The sequence below is a fragment of the Acromyrmex echinatior genome, chromosome 7 (assembly GCF_024713525.1).
Source record: "Acromyrmex echinatior isolate Ae372 chromosome 7, ASM2471352v2, whole genome shotgun sequence".
In the NCBI taxonomy this organism is placed as follows: domain Eukaryota; kingdom Metazoa; phylum Arthropoda; class Insecta; order Hymenoptera; family Formicidae; genus Acromyrmex; species Acromyrmex echinatior.
The window spans coordinates 13913878-13934254 of NC_141858.1; the positions used below are offsets into that span (position 1 = coordinate 13913878).

The 20377-nt window shown below is 32.6% G+C and overlaps 1 protein-coding gene across 11 annotated transcripts in view; it reads right to left on the bottom strand.

Annotated features, from left to right (window-relative positions):
* LOC105154207 (uncharacterized) overlaps window positions 1-20377 on the bottom strand; it is a 151234-nt gene that overhangs the window by 15312 nt on the left and 115545 nt on the right. For 8 of the 11 annotated variants that reach the window (XM_087408156.1, XM_087408155.1, XM_087408148.1 and 5 more), the window contains 14 exons: window positions 19256-19372; window positions 18937-19114; window positions 17496-17860; window positions 16429-16658; window positions 13129-14230; window positions 12102-12221; window positions 9862-10185; window positions 9390-9644; window positions 5390-5555; window positions 4991-5154; window positions 3876-4199; window positions 3496-3608; window positions 3276-3405; window positions 1766-2054 (listed from right to left, as the gene is read on the bottom strand). In XM_087408156.1, the coding sequence (XP_087264282.1) occupies window positions 1766-2054; window positions 3276-3405; window positions 3496-3608; window positions 3876-4199; window positions 4991-5154; window positions 5390-5555; window positions 9390-9644; window positions 9862-10185; window positions 12102-12221; window positions 13129-14230; window positions 16429-16658; window positions 17496-17860; window positions 18937-19114; window positions 19256-19372 (3877 nt within the window). Of the gene's footprint in view, window positions 1-1765; window positions 2055-3275; window positions 3406-3495; window positions 3609-3875; window positions 4200-4990; window positions 5155-5389; window positions 5556-9389; window positions 9645-9861; window positions 10186-12101; window positions 12222-13128; window positions 14231-16428; window positions 16659-17495; window positions 17861-18098; window positions 18189-18936; window positions 19115-19255; window positions 19373-20377 lie in introns of those variants that run through there. The other 3 variants (XM_087408152.1, XM_087408157.1, XM_087408158.1) reach the window with 3 other exon arrangements.

The window sequence follows — 20377 nt, forward strand, 5'->3', positions numbered from 1 at the left end:
TCCAATTGTGATTAAAAAATTTTAAGATCCGAGATTACTAGAATTTACAATAGAAAAGTGCGTATAAATCACCTGGTATCTAATGGATTAAAAAAAAACCGGCTGAATAATGCACCCGGAAAGCGCATTTCGATTCCGCTAGCTGAAAGTCAAAAGCAGATACAGTTGTACGCAAAATAAAGAAAACTATATCTGAAATTGTTAGTAAAAAAATAGATCTCTCGACAACTTACTTTTATATTCGTAAAGAATTGCCAGTAAATATTATGCAATATTATACCTCAGTCGAAAATTTTGCAATAGATAGATATTTTCTAATGTTGGATGATGAAGAAATTAAAATCATTACATATATTTTTTTTTAAGTTAACTGCCACATATAATGAAATATGTATAATCTCTTTTAATTTGTTAAAATATTTTAAATCTCCTGAATTATGCTAAACTCATGTTAAAAAAAGAAATCTGTTAAATCTAAACTCCATAAGTGAAGAAACAGAATTAATAAAATTTTTCGCTTGAAAGATAGATCAGAAAATTATAGAGCTAAGAAAGCGTTTCAATCTCTAGTATAACACATCGCTCCAATTATAAATTAGAAGATTAAATCACAAACTATGCAAGATCTACTACATTACTCGGAGTTACGCTTTCTTTATATAGAGAATTCGTATGACACAATATTACAGAAATCTATTCACAGAACAACATCGAGAGATACAGGCATAAAAATTACTAATGAAGTCTATGCACATACCCGACTAATCTACGCACGGCTTTCACAGTTTAGTAGAGATTAAACAAGAGTTTTTTTTTAACATACTGTATATACTTACCGATTTCGGGAAACAAAATCTTTCGTATATTTCAATCACAGCTTTCATCGCGTGTATAATTATATATTAAATCGCATATTGTCTTTTATTATAAAAACCAGCTGAACGAGTCTCTATGTAAAAATTAGCACTTACTCAAGAATTTCTTTGCTATTATCCGCGAACGAAAGGAAATAGTTAACATGTTTAAACGCATTATAAAATAGATACAACCGCCTATTTAAGACACGCAGTAAACCTAATCTTCCTCTTATTAATAAGTGACAAAAAAATATAATCGCGATTTATGACTTAAACATTAAATAACATTACATTGATCAGAATATTCTGAAGAAAAGTCGATTTACCGATATTAAAAATTATACTTGAAATATAGTCAAACAAAAAATATGATAAAAAGTAGCTACAAAAATTTTTTTGCCATACAATTCTTTTTAAAAAACTATCAAGTTCTCAATGTATTTAAATCTAAAACTAGTCTAAAACAAATTCAATTAAATATGATACGATAAAACGACTTTCCAAAGATGCTTATATTTCTAATCTTACAACTAAATATATAATATTCGTCATATTGTATTTTCGGACACTGCATAATATGAAATCTGATATTTGCCATTGTTTCATTGCAACTAAACAATGAAATAATGAATAAGAAATAGTACTTAAGTAATTTAATTACCAACACATTTTAAATTCTTTATATATTTCTAATTAATATTTATTATCCCCAAACATCTCTCATTGTTGTAGATTCAAAATAATGTTTCCTATACGATCACAAAATTTTTTCTTTTCTCTTTTTCTTCAAAACCAATTCTAATTATTTTAATTGTAACCAATTCTAATTATTTTTTAGCCTTAAAGTAGGGGATTATATAACGATCACTCGAATTCGACAAGCGATTAATATGAAAAACAATATATACCTGGCAACTGTGTTGTAGCAGAAGGAGTAGATGTGGTCCGTTGAATTCGATATTGAGCTGATGGATTTGGTGCAGTATTGGGACCTGGCGGGAACTGGCTGGCTGTAGGCGACGTCGGTGGAGGAAATGCTTCGGCAGGAAACGGAGATTGCCGGGCGGAGGCTGCCGTCCCTGGCGAAGGCATCGATCGTTGTTGTTGCTGCTGTAGCTGTTGTTGCGTCGTGACCTGCTGTTGCGGCCTCACCGGATTCACCTGGTTGAATAATCTCGGTGTGTTGCCGTAATTGCCCTAGCGCATATATCGTGCAAACGTATAAAAATATTCACAGAAATAAAGATACGTTAAATATAAAAAATGAAAAGCAGAAAACAAAGAAAAGAACAATATGCATACCATATTATAAAATGCAAATAGAAATCCAACGTATTGAACGTATGATTCAAGCTCGTTTTTAAGCATTACATTAACTTGCATTATTCATACAAACATTGATTAAGCTTTTTTCCACATTTTTATTTTTCAAATAAGATAATTAAGGTTTAATTAATTCTAACTAAAGCTCATATTGAACTATCAATTCTATAGTACCGACTACTACTGATCCATAATAGACCAATCACAATGAGGCTGTTTCATCATTATTATTAATCCACTATGGGTCTGCAATCATAGTCTCTATAATAGCTCAAACTAAAAACTTGTATGAATATTTTTGTTCTATTGAGCTGATTAGGAAGAAAAATACTAAGGAGACTTCACTTTCATAAATAAAAGTGGATCAATTTTGCGTTTCAAATTAAGTTTCGATTCTCGATACCGGCGCACTCATTATGCGTAGGACTACAAAAGTTTTACAAGTGCTGCGAGTGTCGAGTTTCGATCAGGAAGGAAGATTAAGGAAATTCCTAACTTTCGTAAATAAAAGTGGACCGATTTTGCGGTTTCGGGCTAAGTTTCGATTCTCGACACTTCGCAGCGCTTGTGTACTTTGTTAGATTAAATATTGTAAGAAGAAAGAAGCTAAGAAAGAAGATCTTTCTTCCATTTTTATCTCCAATTTCTGAAGAAAAAATCACGAATCTGGATGTTTAATGTATATATAATGTTTAAAGACAAATAAGAGAATAATTGCAATGTCATTTTGTTATGTAGTGCCCGATCACAAAACAAAACGTAAAGAGAAAACGTAAAGAGAAACGGGAAAGAAATTAAATTCCTTTCAGATTATGCGTTCTTTTTTAATCCAAGGTTCCAGCCTCCAAAGACTCCAAAACGGAGACTCAGTAACCAATGTAACTATGCAAATAAAGTCGCCTTCACGAAGAGGTTAAGTTACGTTCATAATACTTTCCTACGGTGCATTCATTATGCGCACTAAAAAACTTCACTAGCGTTGCGAGTATCAAGAATCGAACGCAAAATGGACCCATGTTTTGAGGTCTGACTAGACTAAGTGGAGTCTCCTTAGTCTTCCTTCCTGATACACAGTAATAATGCTTTCATACTCACTTGTGCCACCCGTGGTGATAATGGCGGATGAGAAAACGACACCGGCAGTATACCAGCCGGAGAATGTGGCGAAAGCCTCGCCGCGGCGGACACTTGTTGACCACTGTTGAAATTACTATTCACAATGTGGCTGTAATAAAAAGAAAATCACGTGATAAGATTTTTAAGAAAGCTATCTTAAGTGGAATAAACAGTCCGGGATGTTTAACAAAATACTTACTGCTGTGATATCGTCGATGGATGGGAATACGAGTGAGCGAGTCGGTGACCAGAAGCCATCTGGACGGATGCCCCATAGCCTGGAGAAACTTGTGAATCTGGGCCATTCGATCGCTGAATAAAAAAAAAACATTGCACATATGTAGTTATTATCTTTTAAATATGAAACATAGTAATCAATTTTTATTAGAAATAAGCTAATGCAATTTATCAAATAATTATATTTTGTATAATTCAACTATGAAATTTTTAATATCATTTGTTATTATTATTTTATATAAAAAGTCAAAAGAGAAATAAGTTTCTCTAGTAATGTTTTATTTTTAATTTCTCTTCTAATTTTTTCTTGTACTTTCGTGATAAACTGTATATGATACATACCTGCAACGATACATTCGGCGGCGCAACGGTATTGTTCAAAAGATTGTCAATGTTAATACCACTGTTCATTTGATCCGTAGCAGTAGCATTCGATGGGATAAGCAACTGTTGTTGCTGCTGTTGCTGCAATAATCGTTGCTTCTGCTGTTGTTGCTGCTGCTGTTGCTGTTGATGTATGAGCTTAGAACGTTGCTGTTGCAGCTGCAACTGTGTAAACTGACCGGGCTGTCTAATGCTTGGCTGATTGAACCTCATCCTGGGCTGTTGATATAAAGGAGGTGGCTGGTAATTATGACTGGCAGTCGTCACAGGTGTAGTTCCCAACTATAACAAAATTCAACGATTCATCAGATTATGGAATACATTTTATATTTTTCTGCTGGATTGCCTGCGCGCAATCCTACTATGCTGGAAATAGTAATATTATTCAATTTTTATAATAAATCAGCAGAGAATTCGGATCGCAGTGCTGTTTATCCCCACTCCAAACGCCGAGTGTCGCGAGAAGCAATAGCTGCTTCATTCATATATGGCTGATTCATCATCTGGAGGGCGATTGTGAATTTTGAAAAGTGAAAATTGCAGCAAAAGTTACTAGTTATTACCAATTAAATTATGAATACTTTAGTGAATTTGCTCACTTTTGTAATTTTCATCTCATTTGAAAATACACAATCGACCCTCAGTTCTTGTTTAACATTAAATGTTGCCCTGGCTCATCAACCTGATTTATCCGCAGGATCGAGAAAGTCAATAACGGAAGTTTTCTACATCAAATTATCAATCTTGTGATTAATCAGGCCGATAAGTTAAAGGTACAGGATCCTTCGAATCATTGACGAGCAGTATACTGTCACATATTCAAATGGTATGGCATATTAGACAATTCCCGATTTTCAAGGATTCAAGATTCGCTGACTACCTTGTCCAATGAAGAGATTTCAGCTTGAGCACTAATGATAGGGATATGATCAATGTCGCGCCTTTTAAGAAATCGATTAATTGCTCGATGGCTTCAAATTCGACTATTCGACATAATAAATTAAAAAATATTTTTAAGAAAACGGATAAGATTAATTCAAAATAAATGACTTACAATAGAAGAAAAAACTTACCGCAGTCGAATAGGCTGGAGGCGTGCCAGACATAGTTATACTGGAGGATGTTGGATTCACAACAGCAGACTCGCACAACATCAATGTCTTCTGAATAGCATTGATTGCCATTGTTTCGTTCATGACATTATTCTCCGGCACTTCGATATCAGCTAGAAGAGTTCCTAAACAAATTTATTAGATCTTTTAGGAACAATCAATTTGTGAGTAATACTACGCAATTGTAGTTATTCATAGACACACGCACACATGCGCAGACAGACATATTGTACAAAAAATATTTTTTTCTGTATTAGAAAATTTCGTTTTAATAAAAAAGATGGAGGATAATCAGCTCAGAACGAGACATTCACCACTCTGCTCATGGAAAATTATCGTTTAATATTTCGCTATACTTACTTGTGATATCTTCATCCGGAACAATCTCAATAACTTGATCCAAAATTTCGGAGAGATCTGGATCCGACGATTGATTATGCCAGTTAGTTGGATCATTGCTAGTCTGACGATATTCTCCGCTACCCGCAAACTCGGACTCGATTGGTCCTATTTGGGGCCTCTGTTGCTGCAAGAAAAATATACCTTTGTTTAAAAATATTACCTAAGACAACGAATCAGTCAATAAGGATATACAGTAGAAATTTGATTATTTTTTATTAACTTTTTAACTACAAAAAATATTTATACTACAAATAACAAGATTTCACTTACATTTTTAGGCGTGCCCATGTATTTGTGTCGCAAACTATAATTTATATAGGTTTGTTCGCATCATGTTGCATGCTCCAACATACTCCTATTTCCTCCAACGTAGCTCCCTCTCACGCAAAGGGATATTTCATTTGTACATTTTTGTTACACGACAAATTTTTCAAGCCTGTTGATTGGCTATGGGATAGAGAGATACGAGAATCTCTCTGTTCTGTACACGTTTATTGTACGATAAATTTTTCAAAACTGATTGGCTATAGGATAGAGAGATTCGAAGACCTCTCTGTTCTGCACACATTTGTCGTACGACAAAAACGCATGAATGAAATATCACCCAAACGCGTTAGAGCATGGTGGAAGAGATAATATGGTATGTGTAATTTGCAAGCATCTTCGCCGTCTCTGTCTATGAATATCGATAAGAGGCTAAAGCTGTCAACTGTGAAACGCTAAACATGGGGCGATATTTATAGTTCGTTTTTATTTTAAAACTGTCTTAAATACTGCCCTAAAATGCTAATACAGTCCTCGGTAGTACATTGACAGTACATTGACTTATGACATGTTCTTAAGACTGTACTTAAGACAGTCTTAAATGTAAGAATCGACTATAAATACCGACCTGCTTCGCGTCATAAAATTGGTACTGAATCTTTCCTTGTTTAACATGTAGAAACATTTTATGTTTCTCTTTCTATAGACAAAAAAACAAAAAAATTAAACTATGATAGGAAATGTTGAAGCATGTTGGAGTATGCAACGCGAACAAACCTCATGTCAGGATGCGATACGCGGCACAGTAATTAAGTAAAAAACAATTAACTACACTGAAAAAAAAAGATTGGCTGCTATAGCAAATTAGATGGTAAAATATAACATAGCATTTTTAATTGGTTGTAGCAGTCGATTTTTGATTGCATTGGCCTATTAAAATCCTACATTGACAATACAGATATAGATAGGCTAAAGCAACCAAAAATTGACTGTGCAACCAAAAATTGGCTGCTGCAGCCAATACTTAGATATGTTACCATGTTAAATTATATGCACGCAATATTAATAATGGCATCTATTAGAAAACGATGGGAACTTATTTGTACACTTTTACTTATTTATACAAATTTATCTTATATTTTTTATCATTATTATATATTTTTTAATTATATATAATTATATATAATTTATATTAAATTTGATATATTTACATTACTATTTGTAACCAATGCCTGTAGGACACTCTCTTATCTTAGAGTGCATTTAGATTCCCAAATTACTTTGATACTTTTCGCTAGGCTCACCCAGCGATCACCCGGAAATGAGGAATCTGAACACAGTCTCATAGAAGGAAAAAAAAGCAAGCGGAACACAATTTGCGCGTTTAGATTCCTATAGTTTAGTGTACCGCGCTACATAATCACATTCTCAGTGATCCCAGACAAACTCGCGTTTTTAGGGTGCTATTTCATTTGTATGTTTTTATCGTATGATAAACGTGTATAGAACAGAGAGATCTTCGAATATCCCATAGCCAATTAACAGGCTTGAAAAATTTGTCGTACGACAAAAACGCATAAATGAAATATCACCCTTACGCTTCGCTGAGCTAGAGAATCCAATAATGCACGCAAAATATTATGGGCAGCACAGTTTTGGCGAGTTCCGGCTAAGATAGAATATCTGCTTAACTTATCTTGACGGGAACTCGCCAAAACTGTGTCGCCCATAATATTTTGCGACATTTTGCATTCCTAGATTTTTAAGAAAAACACGATTGATGTTAAGTGTTTTGATTGATCATTGCAATCACATGATGAGCAGCCAATGACGAATTTATTTCTGTGTATTAAAAATGGCTGCTTAATGGATAATAAATTTCATAATCCGTCTTGCAAACAACGCCACTTTTACTTCTAGTATTATTTAGTATTTTTGCGATACTGACATAAGTCGATCGCGCTTCTTTAAATATAGGACTCTACAGTCAGGGTGCAATTACATAGCGCAGTATGCGTAATGTTCAAACTTTGAAAGCTGAGTGGAGCGACATTGAGTAAAGCTCTAGATATACCAAAGTAGCAAAGGTTTTCCATTTTGGACCTAATAACTATTATATATTAAATAACTATATTACATACTAAATAACTATATTGTATACTAAACTATATTGCAACGAAGGTCGGTCTCGACAAGTTACTTTATAGAGGTTCGACTGTATACAGAGTGTCTGATAATTATTTTGACGGAATTCGTGGACATGTACGGACTAAACTGGAAAGGAAAGTCCTCTACCATTTTGCAATTTTCGCAATAAATTTTAACAAGATATTAATTGCTAAAAATTGCCGGAATTGTTCTTCAATAATTTTTTACTCAAATACTATTAACTTTACAGAAAAACTGCAAGAAACAAAAATTGTTTATTTTTTTCTCCTAGAGCTCTAAGAATTTTTTTAGAATTTCTCCAGAATTTTTTAAAACCGTATTTTTTTATGTTGATAAAAATGAGAAAATGCAGTACTAAAAAATTGATAAAAAATTATTTAAAAATTCGTAAAGTTCTACGAGAAGAAAATAAACAATTTTCAATTAAACACTCTTGCAGTTTTTCTGTAAAATTAATAGTATTTGAATAAAAAATTATTGAAAGCTAATTTTCGGCGATTTTTAGCAATTAATATCTTGTTAACTATTGCGAAAGTTATAAAATGATAGAAGGCTTTCCATCTCAGTTTAGTCCGCTCTACATGTCCACGAATTTAGTTAAAACAATTATCAGACACCCTGTATACTAAATACTAATAATACTAAGTACTTGAGACTACAGTCACTAGGTCAAAAAATGGCAGTCAAAATAACCAATAGAAAATTTGTCGGCTCAGATAAAAGGATTGAGTTACCTTGTCTCAGTCCACAATCTTACTTTAAGAGACCTTAAGTCATAAGTTGGAAGAGATTAAGACTCGGTTGCATCAACGTTACTTTGACTTTAAGAGAGACTTAAAGCTCTATCTGTTTTAAAGTGAAAGAGAGACAGAGAGAGTTTTAAGCCTTGTTTAAAGTCAAAGTAACAAGTGCAACTGAGCCTAAGTAACAATAATTTCTGTCTTCAAACTGTTTTTGCGCAATCTTTAGGCTTTAACCATTAGGCTTAAACGAATTGGGCAAAACCCAATTCTTACGGTCTAAAAGTATAAGTTATGTGGCCGATATATTGTCACTTATAATTTACAGCTAACAGTTTATAGCCTCTTAAAGCAAGATTGTGAACCGAGCATTTGGTATATCCAAAGCTTTAGCATCGAGCAGGGGAAGTTTATCTCCTAACATAGCGTCATAGATAAAGAGTTATAACCTCTTTGGTCATAGCATATATTGTTCTTCTCAAATCTCCCTACCTAACAATGAAAATTAACAACGCATTAAATAAGGATACTGACCATCTCCAGACTCCAGAGAAAATCAAGGGAGAGTTTTCTTCTTTAACTATTTTATTACTTCTTTAATTATTTTCCATTCCTTTTTACTTTGTAAATTTCTGAATTTTATCTTTCTCTTTTCTTATTTTAACTATATGAATATCCAATCATTAATGAAAAGGCTATATACACATACGCAATGTTCCACACGTGGCGAACAAGTTAAAGTATTAATTTACAATTTTTGTTAAATTAAATTTAATCGCGCTCACCTGACTTAGCATATGACTGAGGTAGGTATTGGTTGCTGGACGAGGTAGTTGTCTCGGGCTTTGGAGAGGACGTGCCGACGTCGCGGTCGTTGTAATCGCATTATTATTACCAACTTGCAAACTGCCACCGGTCCAAGGTTGCTGTTGTTGTTGCGGTTGTTGTTGCGGCTGCTGCTGCTGTTGCTGCTGCTGCTGCTGCTGCTGTTGTTGCTGTTGTTGTTTCGGCGGCTGCTGTTTTAAGCGAAGCAGCTTGTCCTAATTAAAAAATCAATTACAATTATTATTATTTAAAAAAAAACTATCCATTTTTATATAGATTCTGATGGAATGAAGAGAAGCCAAAATGTAATTTACATTCCATTAACTGCGCTTGAATCTCATTTGTCGTGTATTTTTTTTTATTTTTTAGTATCGAGTCTTTTGAATACATTTTTTTTACACTTTTTTAATAACAAATTTGTTCAAATCGTACCTGTGGCGTTGCCGATATCTCAGACGCAGAAATCTGTGGGATATTCGTTGGTTGTGGCGGTTGTTTCGCTAATAAAGACGCCAACATTTTATTCTTCTCCCATAGCTTACTCGTTGCGCTATTCGAGGCGCTCGTTCCCGAAGAAGACACCTGCGAGCCATCTACAGGCCGTTTCACGGCTATGTTCAAATCACCATCCTCTCCTGGCCTCTTCTGGCCTACCTGCGTCGTGTTCCCGAGACCTATATGATCACTTGATTGCGACGGAGACGGTGACGTGGTGTTAAATCCAAGACTCCGTAAAAGAGGGTCGTTATCTCTGTGCTAAAAGCAAAAAAAAAGAACGCTTAATCTACATTATCATCCTTTCACTTACATATCTTTTCCGCTTCCTTCTCTTTTCTTCCTCTTTTTTCATTCATTTAACTAACAGATTTTGATCCTCTGGCCAATTATATATCTTGAAACAAGGTAAAAACGGAAAATGATCCTTTTTACATTAAATCGATTAGCATGCGTATCAAATCAGTGCGGATATTACGTTGATTTGCGTCTTGATTGAATGAAGAATAGCACGTGTTGAACAGCACATCTCACAATTCTCTCTACTACTCCCTACTACTTGCTCACAAGCCGTGGAAGACTAGAACGATGACGTCACAATTTGCAACAAGGGGAGGGGGGAATAGTATAGGAAGGAAAGCTAGTTAAGAAGGGTGTATTCTTTTCAGCTAATGTTTTTTTGCACGGTTCATCTTTTTTCTTTTTCTCTCCACTAAAAAGAAAAAGAAAAAAGATAAACTATGCAAAAGTTTAGCTAAAAAGAACAGAGCAAAGGTTGATGCGATCTCAGAATTTTAATCAAGGCTTTATTAATTGTTTATAATTCCACTAACCTATAATAGTTTTGCTCATTTTTATAATTTTCACCTCGTTTTAGATACATAATCGACATTTATATGCGCGCGTTTGAAAAAAAAACATGCACTTGACTGATGTAACTTAGAGATTTTTAAATAAGAGATTGAACATCGTTTAGACAATTTCTGATTGATGCGCCATATTTTTCATTCAGGCTACTTAAAATAGAATGAGACAGATATATAAAATAGAATAAGATGCATGGATGTCTCATTCTATCTTAAAATGCCTACTGATAGATGCGGTAAATGCCATGGCATTTGCCACATCCATCAATAGGCACCTTTATGCATTATCTATCTCATTTTATTTTAAGTAGGTCCTGAAAAGTATATGCTGGAGCAAACGTATGTTGTCCAATCTCTCAAGCTCATGGCACGTAAGATTTGTTCTTTTTAGCTGAACTTTTGCACCAGTTCATCTTTCTTCCTCTTCTTTTTTCCTGGAGAGAAAAGGAAGAAAGATTAACTTAGATGCAAAAATTCACCTAAAAAGAACAGGCTTATAATGAAACTGACCGCCTCAGCCAATCACCGATCGGAACCGAATAGGCAGTGAACGCGGGTCCCTGACGGGAATTTTTATTTTCGTGCTCGTGAATGGTTTAAAATATTGAAAAAATTATCTACAGAACTCTAAAGAATAGATTTGATAAAGCAAGCTACGTTATTACAATATTTTAAATTATCCACTGGAAATTATTCCTCTTATTTTCATTTTGGAACTAAAAATTCATTTTGCGTTAAAATAAAAATAAAAAGTACAATCTCCAATGGCTTCTTGATAAATTATCCAGGACATGATTTTGGATAGCATTCAAGAGGTTTTAGTCGTCGATCGGACACTTTGCATAATGCTAATGCCGGCGATACTGTAACTTTCAAACCTTATAACTCGAAAAATACTTAATGAAAAATAACTTTATTCTAATTTTTAAAAGCTCTTGACACCAGCTATTAGATTCTATCATCAAAAATACAGCGTTCCATTTTAAAAAATCGATTTGACCTTGACCTGACCTTTTTCTCAAAAATGCTTTGCTTTCGAAATTAGACAGTTTCGAAATTAGATAGTTTCTATTTTTAATACTGTATATTGATTTACATTATCATATTTTGTCCATATACTGAATTGTCTATAAGATAACTTTAATTTATATAGAAAATTATTTCTTATTTTATCATGCATATTTGGAATATTATTTTCATTTTATCTCTTATATTTGATATATATTTCTTATATTGCTTTATGATAAGTTATTCTTTTTTTTATAGTTATAGCATCATTATTTTGATTTTCAGTTAAAATATAAAACGTACTTGTTGTTCTTGCAACTTTCTCTCTTCGTCTTGATTTTTCATCAGTTGTTGCAGGAGTTCATTTCTTTTCTTCCCGGTACGTGTTTCTTCGTCCTCGTCATCATTTTTCTCATTTAATAACTTAAAAAATACAAAAAAGAAAGAACAATTATGGGAATTAAAAGAAAGGAGATCTGTTAAATTAGAAATCCGTACAATTCATACAGAAAAATGCAAGTCTTAAAAGAAAAAATGCGATTATGAAATAATCATAGGCTAAAACTATCTCTTTATATTTTGTCATTTTTTTCATTAAATCAATATATTTTGATTATTTTCTTCTTCTTATTGATTAGTTATATTTTAATCAATGGTTTTTTTTCTCTCTCTTAACAAGCTTTCACTGAATTTTATTTATAGTTTTAAAAAGATAATTTTTTGCGATTTTGATTGTTCGTAACTTTCAATAAAATTTGTAAAATTGAATTATTATTAAATCATAGGCCATAATTTAAAAATTTTTAATAAATTTTTTATTTATTTCTTAAACATCTTTAACTCCATTTAAGACATGAGAAGACTATAAATTCAAACTTTTTTTTTAATATTTAAAAATATATTAAAAAATTATTTTTTAAACTTAAAATATATTAAAAATATATTAACTTTTTTAATTTTATCGTCAACAGTTATGAAAACAATATAAGTTTTAAACATCCTGTTTGAAGTACAGAATGCAAGTGAACTTCCCCCTTACATTAAATGATAAAGAAATAAAGTTTATCTACAATTTACAACCTCATAGTACCAATTATATAAATTATAAAATTATAATAAAAACCATTATATAAATTGTACAATCATCTAAAATTTTTGCTTCAGATTCAAACAATTCATTGCTGTAGTCGAGGATTAAATTCATTTTAATTATTTTTACTTTTTTCTTGATAGAGCGTTTCTTTTAAAAAATTAACATTTCTAATTTTTTTTCTTATTACAAGATTCTTATTACAAAATCATAGATTAATTATAAACGCGGTCGACTTACTTGCAATAACATGTTATTTCCGAGTGATGATTTAGAGTGCTCCATGTTCGGTTTCGGTATGTTGCTAGGGCTCGTACGCACTTTATGTTCCGTATGATAGTCGTCGTCGTCCTGCTGGTTCAACAGGATTTTCAATATCCGATGCTTATTCTGATTATCCGAATCGTTGTTTGTATTGTCCTGACTATCATCACTAGCGCTCGGACCCTTCGTCAATAAGTTTCTGAGCCTACCGGATTCGGTGGACACAACACTGTTGTTCTGAGTTTCAACAGCGGTAACGGCAGTGTTGCTGGTCCTCGTGGTCGTATTGTCCATGGTACCACCACCACTGTTGGTAGTAGGACATGCGCTCTTGTTGCTCTCCTCAGTTCGTTTGACGGATGTTGTGATGTTACTACCGATGCCACTGACTCCACTGCTGATACCGCTACTGCCGGCACCGCCACCGCCATTGGTGTTGACATTAGTGGCAGCATTGCTCAATGTAGCCGTCTGTGTCGTCTCCTGAAGAGGACTGAAGGGGAACGAATTACTGAAAGTAGGAGCGATGCAGACCGGATTTGGGCTAAGTCTGTCTATAGGCATTAACGTCGAGTTAGAGAAAGTTCCCTGTGGACTCGGTGGTGTCGGGGATGGCTGGGAAGGTGGTCGTGAGTTTGGTGGCCCGCTTGCTCTCGACTCCGGCCTATCCGTCCACCCGGCACTACTATCCAAGTCCCATGTGGAACTGGGGAAGAGCTCGAATTCCAGGTCCATGTTCCCCGAAAAATGGTTGAACGGATTGCCAGTCGACGTGCTCAGCGACGTTAGGGGATTGCACGAATCACTGCTACCGCCACTACCACCACCGCCACTGGCACCCCCCGTGCTAAAGGCGATCGAGTTCGACGAAGTGGCAGTTGTCGCTGCCATACCGCGAGCACTGATACCACTCACTTGACCGTTCAGATGCGCGACAGACATCAGCGGGCCACCCACGTTATTGTTATTATTACCGTTATTATTATTACTATTATTCACACAACGGTTGCTAGAGTGTCCTGAGCACACTTTGTTGTTGGAAAGCTGACCACCCTCGATAGGCATTAAGTCATTGTCCCTATTATGGGCAAGAAAAACAAAATAACACATGAATTTGCCAGTTAGCTGCATCTCTTTGATCTAAGACTAAGCGTAATTTATAAAAATCACACACTATTCCACATCAGCTTGGTCGTCTCTCTTCAAGAGTATCAAAAGTAATTTATTTTTGCGTTATTTTGTAGCTTTAAGAGTAAGAACAGCATCTAAATCTTAGTTTGAGAAATTTTCTATATGTATTGCGATCAGTCCTGTCTAGCAGACTTGCAGAATAAAACTGTCACAGAATAAAACTGTCACATAATTAGAGGAACTGAAAGAAAGCGTATTGAAATTTGTAGAAGACTGATCAGTTAGAAAAAAAAGAAGGAAATTCTCAAAATCATTTATGACCTAGAAAAAAAATAATTAAGCTATTACAAAATCTAACTTTATCTAAACTAATGTGTACTGAATTAAGATTTATTAACAAACAGATGCTGTTGTATTTATTACACATATTTCCAAGCATGATTTAAATATACAGAATTAAAAACAGAAAACATTCTGAAGTTATGTTAGAACTTTATTCGTGCAAAAATATTAGCGCAAATGTGATTTGTTTTGTTCTCTATCAATATTAATTTCCGTTAAATGCATAAATGCGGGATTACATGTATAAGTAAAGCAATTCTTATGAATTATAAACATCTCATTGAATTAAGTACATACATTAAGTAAGTATACATTAAGTATACATTAAGTATACATAATATTCAAATATTAGATTTTTTTTAATGTATATAATTCACTAAGATCTTTAAATCTGCGTAAAGATTGACTTAAATAATTTTCTTTATATTAATGTTTAAGGAAAATAAGTACAACTGTGCTAAAAATAATTAATAAGTTAAAATCAAATTTAACCTTAAGAAAAAAACTTAATAAAATACTACTGGGTATACAATACGTATTTTAATTACATGTATCCTAAGTTTTAGAAAAAGTTTTATTTTTTTCACTAAAATATTTAAGATAAAACTTACTCAGAAAGATCTCGAGTAAAACATCGTAATAAATTTCTCGAAACATGAGTACAGTAACAAGCAAATATTGTGTGCTAAAAGCCCTCACCATATCCATATAAACATCATTATCATCGTCAAAAATAAATTATATAAATAAACATGTAATATAACAATGTTAAATTTGAGCAAAATTAATATGTGATGGATGTTGTCGAATTTAAACATTAAAAGCAAACTGAAATACATACATAACTACTAGGTTATGGTGAAAGACAATTGTTCAAGAGTGGCCAGATCTCCAACACCAATAAGAAACCGTATTAATGTACATGCAAATGTTGTGCCCTTTGCAAATTTATTGCAAATCAAGTATGTACTATAATATTATAAAATATAAAAAAACTCCCTGAATTTAATGAAATTAATAAATTGGTGCAAATAAACGAAAAAAGATGTAAACTATACATGAGCAATTACATCCTCTCTCTTTCCTAAAATTTAATTGTATTATAGGAATCGAGATAACTAATTAGAATATTTATTTTTATATTTAACTGTTGTGCAGAGATATTTGAACAATTTTGTTACCAAAAATATAATTTATTTATAAACTAAAAATTTTATTTTATTATAATCCATTTCTTTCTAGAAATAATTTTTTATTGTCCCGTAATGTATTTCATATATTAAATTAGGTGCAGTAAAAATGTGTCACTTTTGTGCTCGAAAAAGCGTTAGTGCTAAAACAATTAAAAACTACTTATATATATTAAAGAAAGGTTATTAAAGCAACAAATTAGGTGATATAAAATATAAAAATCCACCAAAAATTAAGTGGTATTAAAAAATTGTGATTAAAATAAAATATCAAATCAATAAATGTCTTCATTAGATAAGCTTATCTTAGATAAGAAATTATGTGAGAATTTGTTAATTTTTAATATCAAAAGAAATATTCTCGTTCTATTTCGATTCACAAATTATTTTTTGTCTAAACATCAAGTTTCATTAGAATATCTTTTTCATGTAAAATATAATATAATAAAATATAATATAATAATATATAATAAGATTATTTCAATTTCTATGTACTTTTCAATATGCGTAATAACTTATTTAGAGTTGATCATTCAAAATTGGGAATTAAAAAATAATAATGATTCTCTGTAATACTATTAAAATTATTCGCAAGAAATAAAAGTAAACTTACCCAATAATAGAATTAGTTGCCATCATGAAGTCAAACGCGTCCTGCGTATTCAAAGTCGCTTTGAAAAATTTTGACTTTGTTTGTATCTTAAGGAACTTATCAGGACTAACGCGCAGTCGGTAAACATCGCTTGTACTTTCTCCGACTTGGACCGTATCACTCAAATGCTTCATGAGTGTACTGCGATCATGAGGATGGCACAAGTCCTTAATCGCTGTACCTACCAGGTCCTGCAATAGAAAACGCGTTTGTCAATACTTTTCAATAACCGGCTTTGAAATATGGAAACAAGATACACATGTAAAAAAATAAAATAAAATAATTTTAATTAGATTGTTATAGAAATCGTTAGATTTTAAGATTATTTTAGTATAAGGATGGAAATTTTGCGAAAAGAGCCAGTTAGGACGTTACTGGTTTATTATTTATTTTTTTAACAACATTGAAAATGTTCTCATGTTTGGTCGAAACATCTGTTTTAATGTATATTATTTAAAAGGAATATTAAACATTTGTAATTAACCACTAGCTTTTGTTCTCGATATTTTTTAAATTGTTTTATTCAATTGAGCTTTATGTTTTAATTTGATAAAATAATTTCAATAATAAAAATAATTAATTTTATTGTTATTATATATATATTTATCTACCGATAGCATAATGACAATTATAACTACGCAAAATGATAACGATGCTTTTTAAAGCTATTGGAAAATGTATTACTAAATTATCATCATCAATTATATTTAATCTTTTGGTAGCTGAAATAAATAACAGTGGCAGACAAATGTGATTAATTTCATTATTCCAACAAAAAAGAAAGACAGTATGCTTTTGTAATTATTAAATGTATTAAATAGAGCGCACTCTTACGTTTTTTCTTTAAAAAAAAATAATTTATACTATAATCAAATCATAAAAAAATTCTCATCTTAGTCAAAGTATGAAGAGTGCTTCGTATATACTTTATCATTTTATATAATAAAGTTCAATAATTATCGAATACTACTATCAGAATAAGTGAACAATATAACAATGATATACGGCATTGCTCTATGCGTTTTTACCTTGTTTAGGTACTTGGAGTAAGTGGGGGATAACCAACTGATGTCAACCGCGATTATCTTCCCAGTGGTATCCAATCTGACGGTGAATTGCTCAACGGGACCAATGAGCTTCTCGTTCGGCGGTATTCTACGCGCTACGCACATCACGCAAGGAACAATGTCTGACGATTCGGAGGATACATCACCACTCTCGAGACGATCAGCGTTACTGGGCAGAAGAGCAGAACTGATTTGCATAGACTCGTACTTCGATACTCGCTGTTGCTTTTCTTCCATAGTCTGGTCCTTATCATCGGGAGGCTTCACTAAGAAGCGGCAATTAAAGGTACGATTCCTGGTTTGAGGCTGTGGTTCGCTGGTCCAGCCTAGAATGTGTAAACTCAAATGTTTTTTTAAACGATCACATAATACTGAATTTAATAATCGCAAAAAATTTCATAATTTTTGTAATTATGGATATGTAAAATGTGTAGTATACAAGATCCCGAAATTCACAAATCAAAATACTACAATAAAAAAGTTATTTGTAAATTTTTATTTTAAATAGTAATTTTTGAGAAGAATTTAAATATAACTAATTATAGACTACATGTAGACAGTTACCTGTGAGTTTTTTAGTAAGCGCGTTGAAGTGTGAGCTCACTAATACTACCGCATGCGCAATTCATGGACAGGTGGCCATCAAAACATAGTCTGTAATTTAGCTATATTTAAATCCTTATTACCTCAAAAATTATTGCTTGAGAAATAAATATTTACAAATAATTTTTTCACTTAATTTTTCAAAAATTTTCTTGCTGTGGTATTTTAATTGAATGCAAACACCTTGCATATATTAGTTTCTAAAAATTTGGAATATTTTCGTCAATATAAACAAATCTTGTATTATCTTGATTGGTGCCAAATAAAGTTTAAAAAAAGCTAAATTTCATTTTTAAAAATTTAATTAATATGTATCTCAAACAAGATCTTCCTATGAAAAAAATGACAAAATTCAAAGAAGATGCATTTGAAATTCAAAGCAACTTTTATGAAACATCTTTCATCACAATAATAATTTCATCAATTATAAATTAGAGATGCATTTTGAAGAATATAAAAATAAAAATTAGTCGGCTCAAATTATTGCAATTAAAAATATAGCTATATGAAATATAGAGAGTGATTTTCACGATGTGAAAAAATAATTAATTTAGTAAAAATATTACTCCTAGAATCTGTGAAAATTACTTACAACAAGAAGAAGGATAAGAATAATTGTGCGAAGAAATTGAAAAACGAATTGCGGACCCCAAGGAAGAGGATCATTTATGAATTGAAAAAGTAAATTACCCATGACCTACTGATTGCGTCTATCTACAATCTACCCTGCGAGTGTCGCTACCCCGTAGAGGAAAAAAATGTGCCGCACGCGCGTGTGTGAAACAATTAAGATACGTACCTAAAGACATGGGCAATAAACTAGGCATGAAGGTGTTGTGATCTCCATGATGAATGATGTTGTAAATATCCTTTCCGAGCACATCGTCCTTCGTATAGTTTATGTACTGCGTTATGTTATCCGTAACGTACTCCACGCGGCCCTCCGTATTTACAACAAATAGAAAGCCATCAAGCGCCTGCAAAGAAGAAATACGACGTCGTTGTAGCAATTATGAAGTGATGGTCCGCGACTTTTAAAAGAGCCACAAAGGATGCAATTTGCTTTCCTGTTTGACGGTGATTAACTATGAATCTCTGCTAATTTCGATAATACGAACCTCGAGTAAGATAGGACCAACTTGATCGTTGGACAATATGTTGGGATTCGAAGAGGACACTTCTCCCTGTTGTACGGCATGACTATTGGAACCCTCTTGTTGCCTAAAGTGCCGAATCTGCGGAGCAAAAAAAGAAAATAATTCTATGTATCGACATTAAAAGAAAATTATTTATACGCAACATTGCTGAAGATGGTTTGAAAGAAATCGAAATTCAGACATCAACCACACATCAATTAATTTTTACTTAATCTAATGTAAAATTGTATGTCAATAATATATTAGGTGTACAAATAAGTTTCCGCCGTTTGACAAAAGACGGCGCCACTAGCAAGCTATGGTTAAAATTCTCTGATGTAAAACATTATATCGTAAGGTTGGACATCTGTCAACAACATAACCTTGAAATACTAGCGATTTTGTATCAGCATCATATATTTTTTTTTGTGCGAAAATGCCGAGTTTTGAACCGAATAAGCGTCATTTGCGGGAACTTTTGATTTACTTCTTTAATTTGAAGAAATCTGCAGCTGAGGCTCATCGATTGCTTGTAGAAGCATATGATGAGGCTGCCTTAAGTGAGAGAAGTTGTCGTGAATGGTTTCAAAAATTTAAGAACGGTGAATTTGACGTCGAAGACAAAGAACGTAGCGGAAGGCCGAAAGTGTACGAAGACGCGGAATTGGAAGCATTATTGAATGAAGATTCGTGCCAAACGCAAAAAGAACTTGCACTTACATTTTGACTTACATCAATAAAATATTATGTATCGTTCTTTCACAATAAATGCTTAATTTTTTATTAAAAACGGCGGAAACTTATTTGTACACCTAATATATTATATTAATTGCGCTCCAATTACCGCACTGTATTAATGCTCTCATTGCCCAGTTATTACAAATTCAATTAACAAGCAATTTAATATTACCAGGAATGGGAGCGGTTAGAGTTGTCAAAAATAGAGAAAAAAGTAAGTTTTATTCTCGAAAAAAAAAAGAAAAAATAGTGAATCGATAAAAAAATGAAGATTAGATTCCTTCTTAAGATTAAAAAATAAGTATTTCTTGAAAATTTGAATATTTTTTTCAGTATCTTCTCAAATAATTAAATTTTAAAAATAAA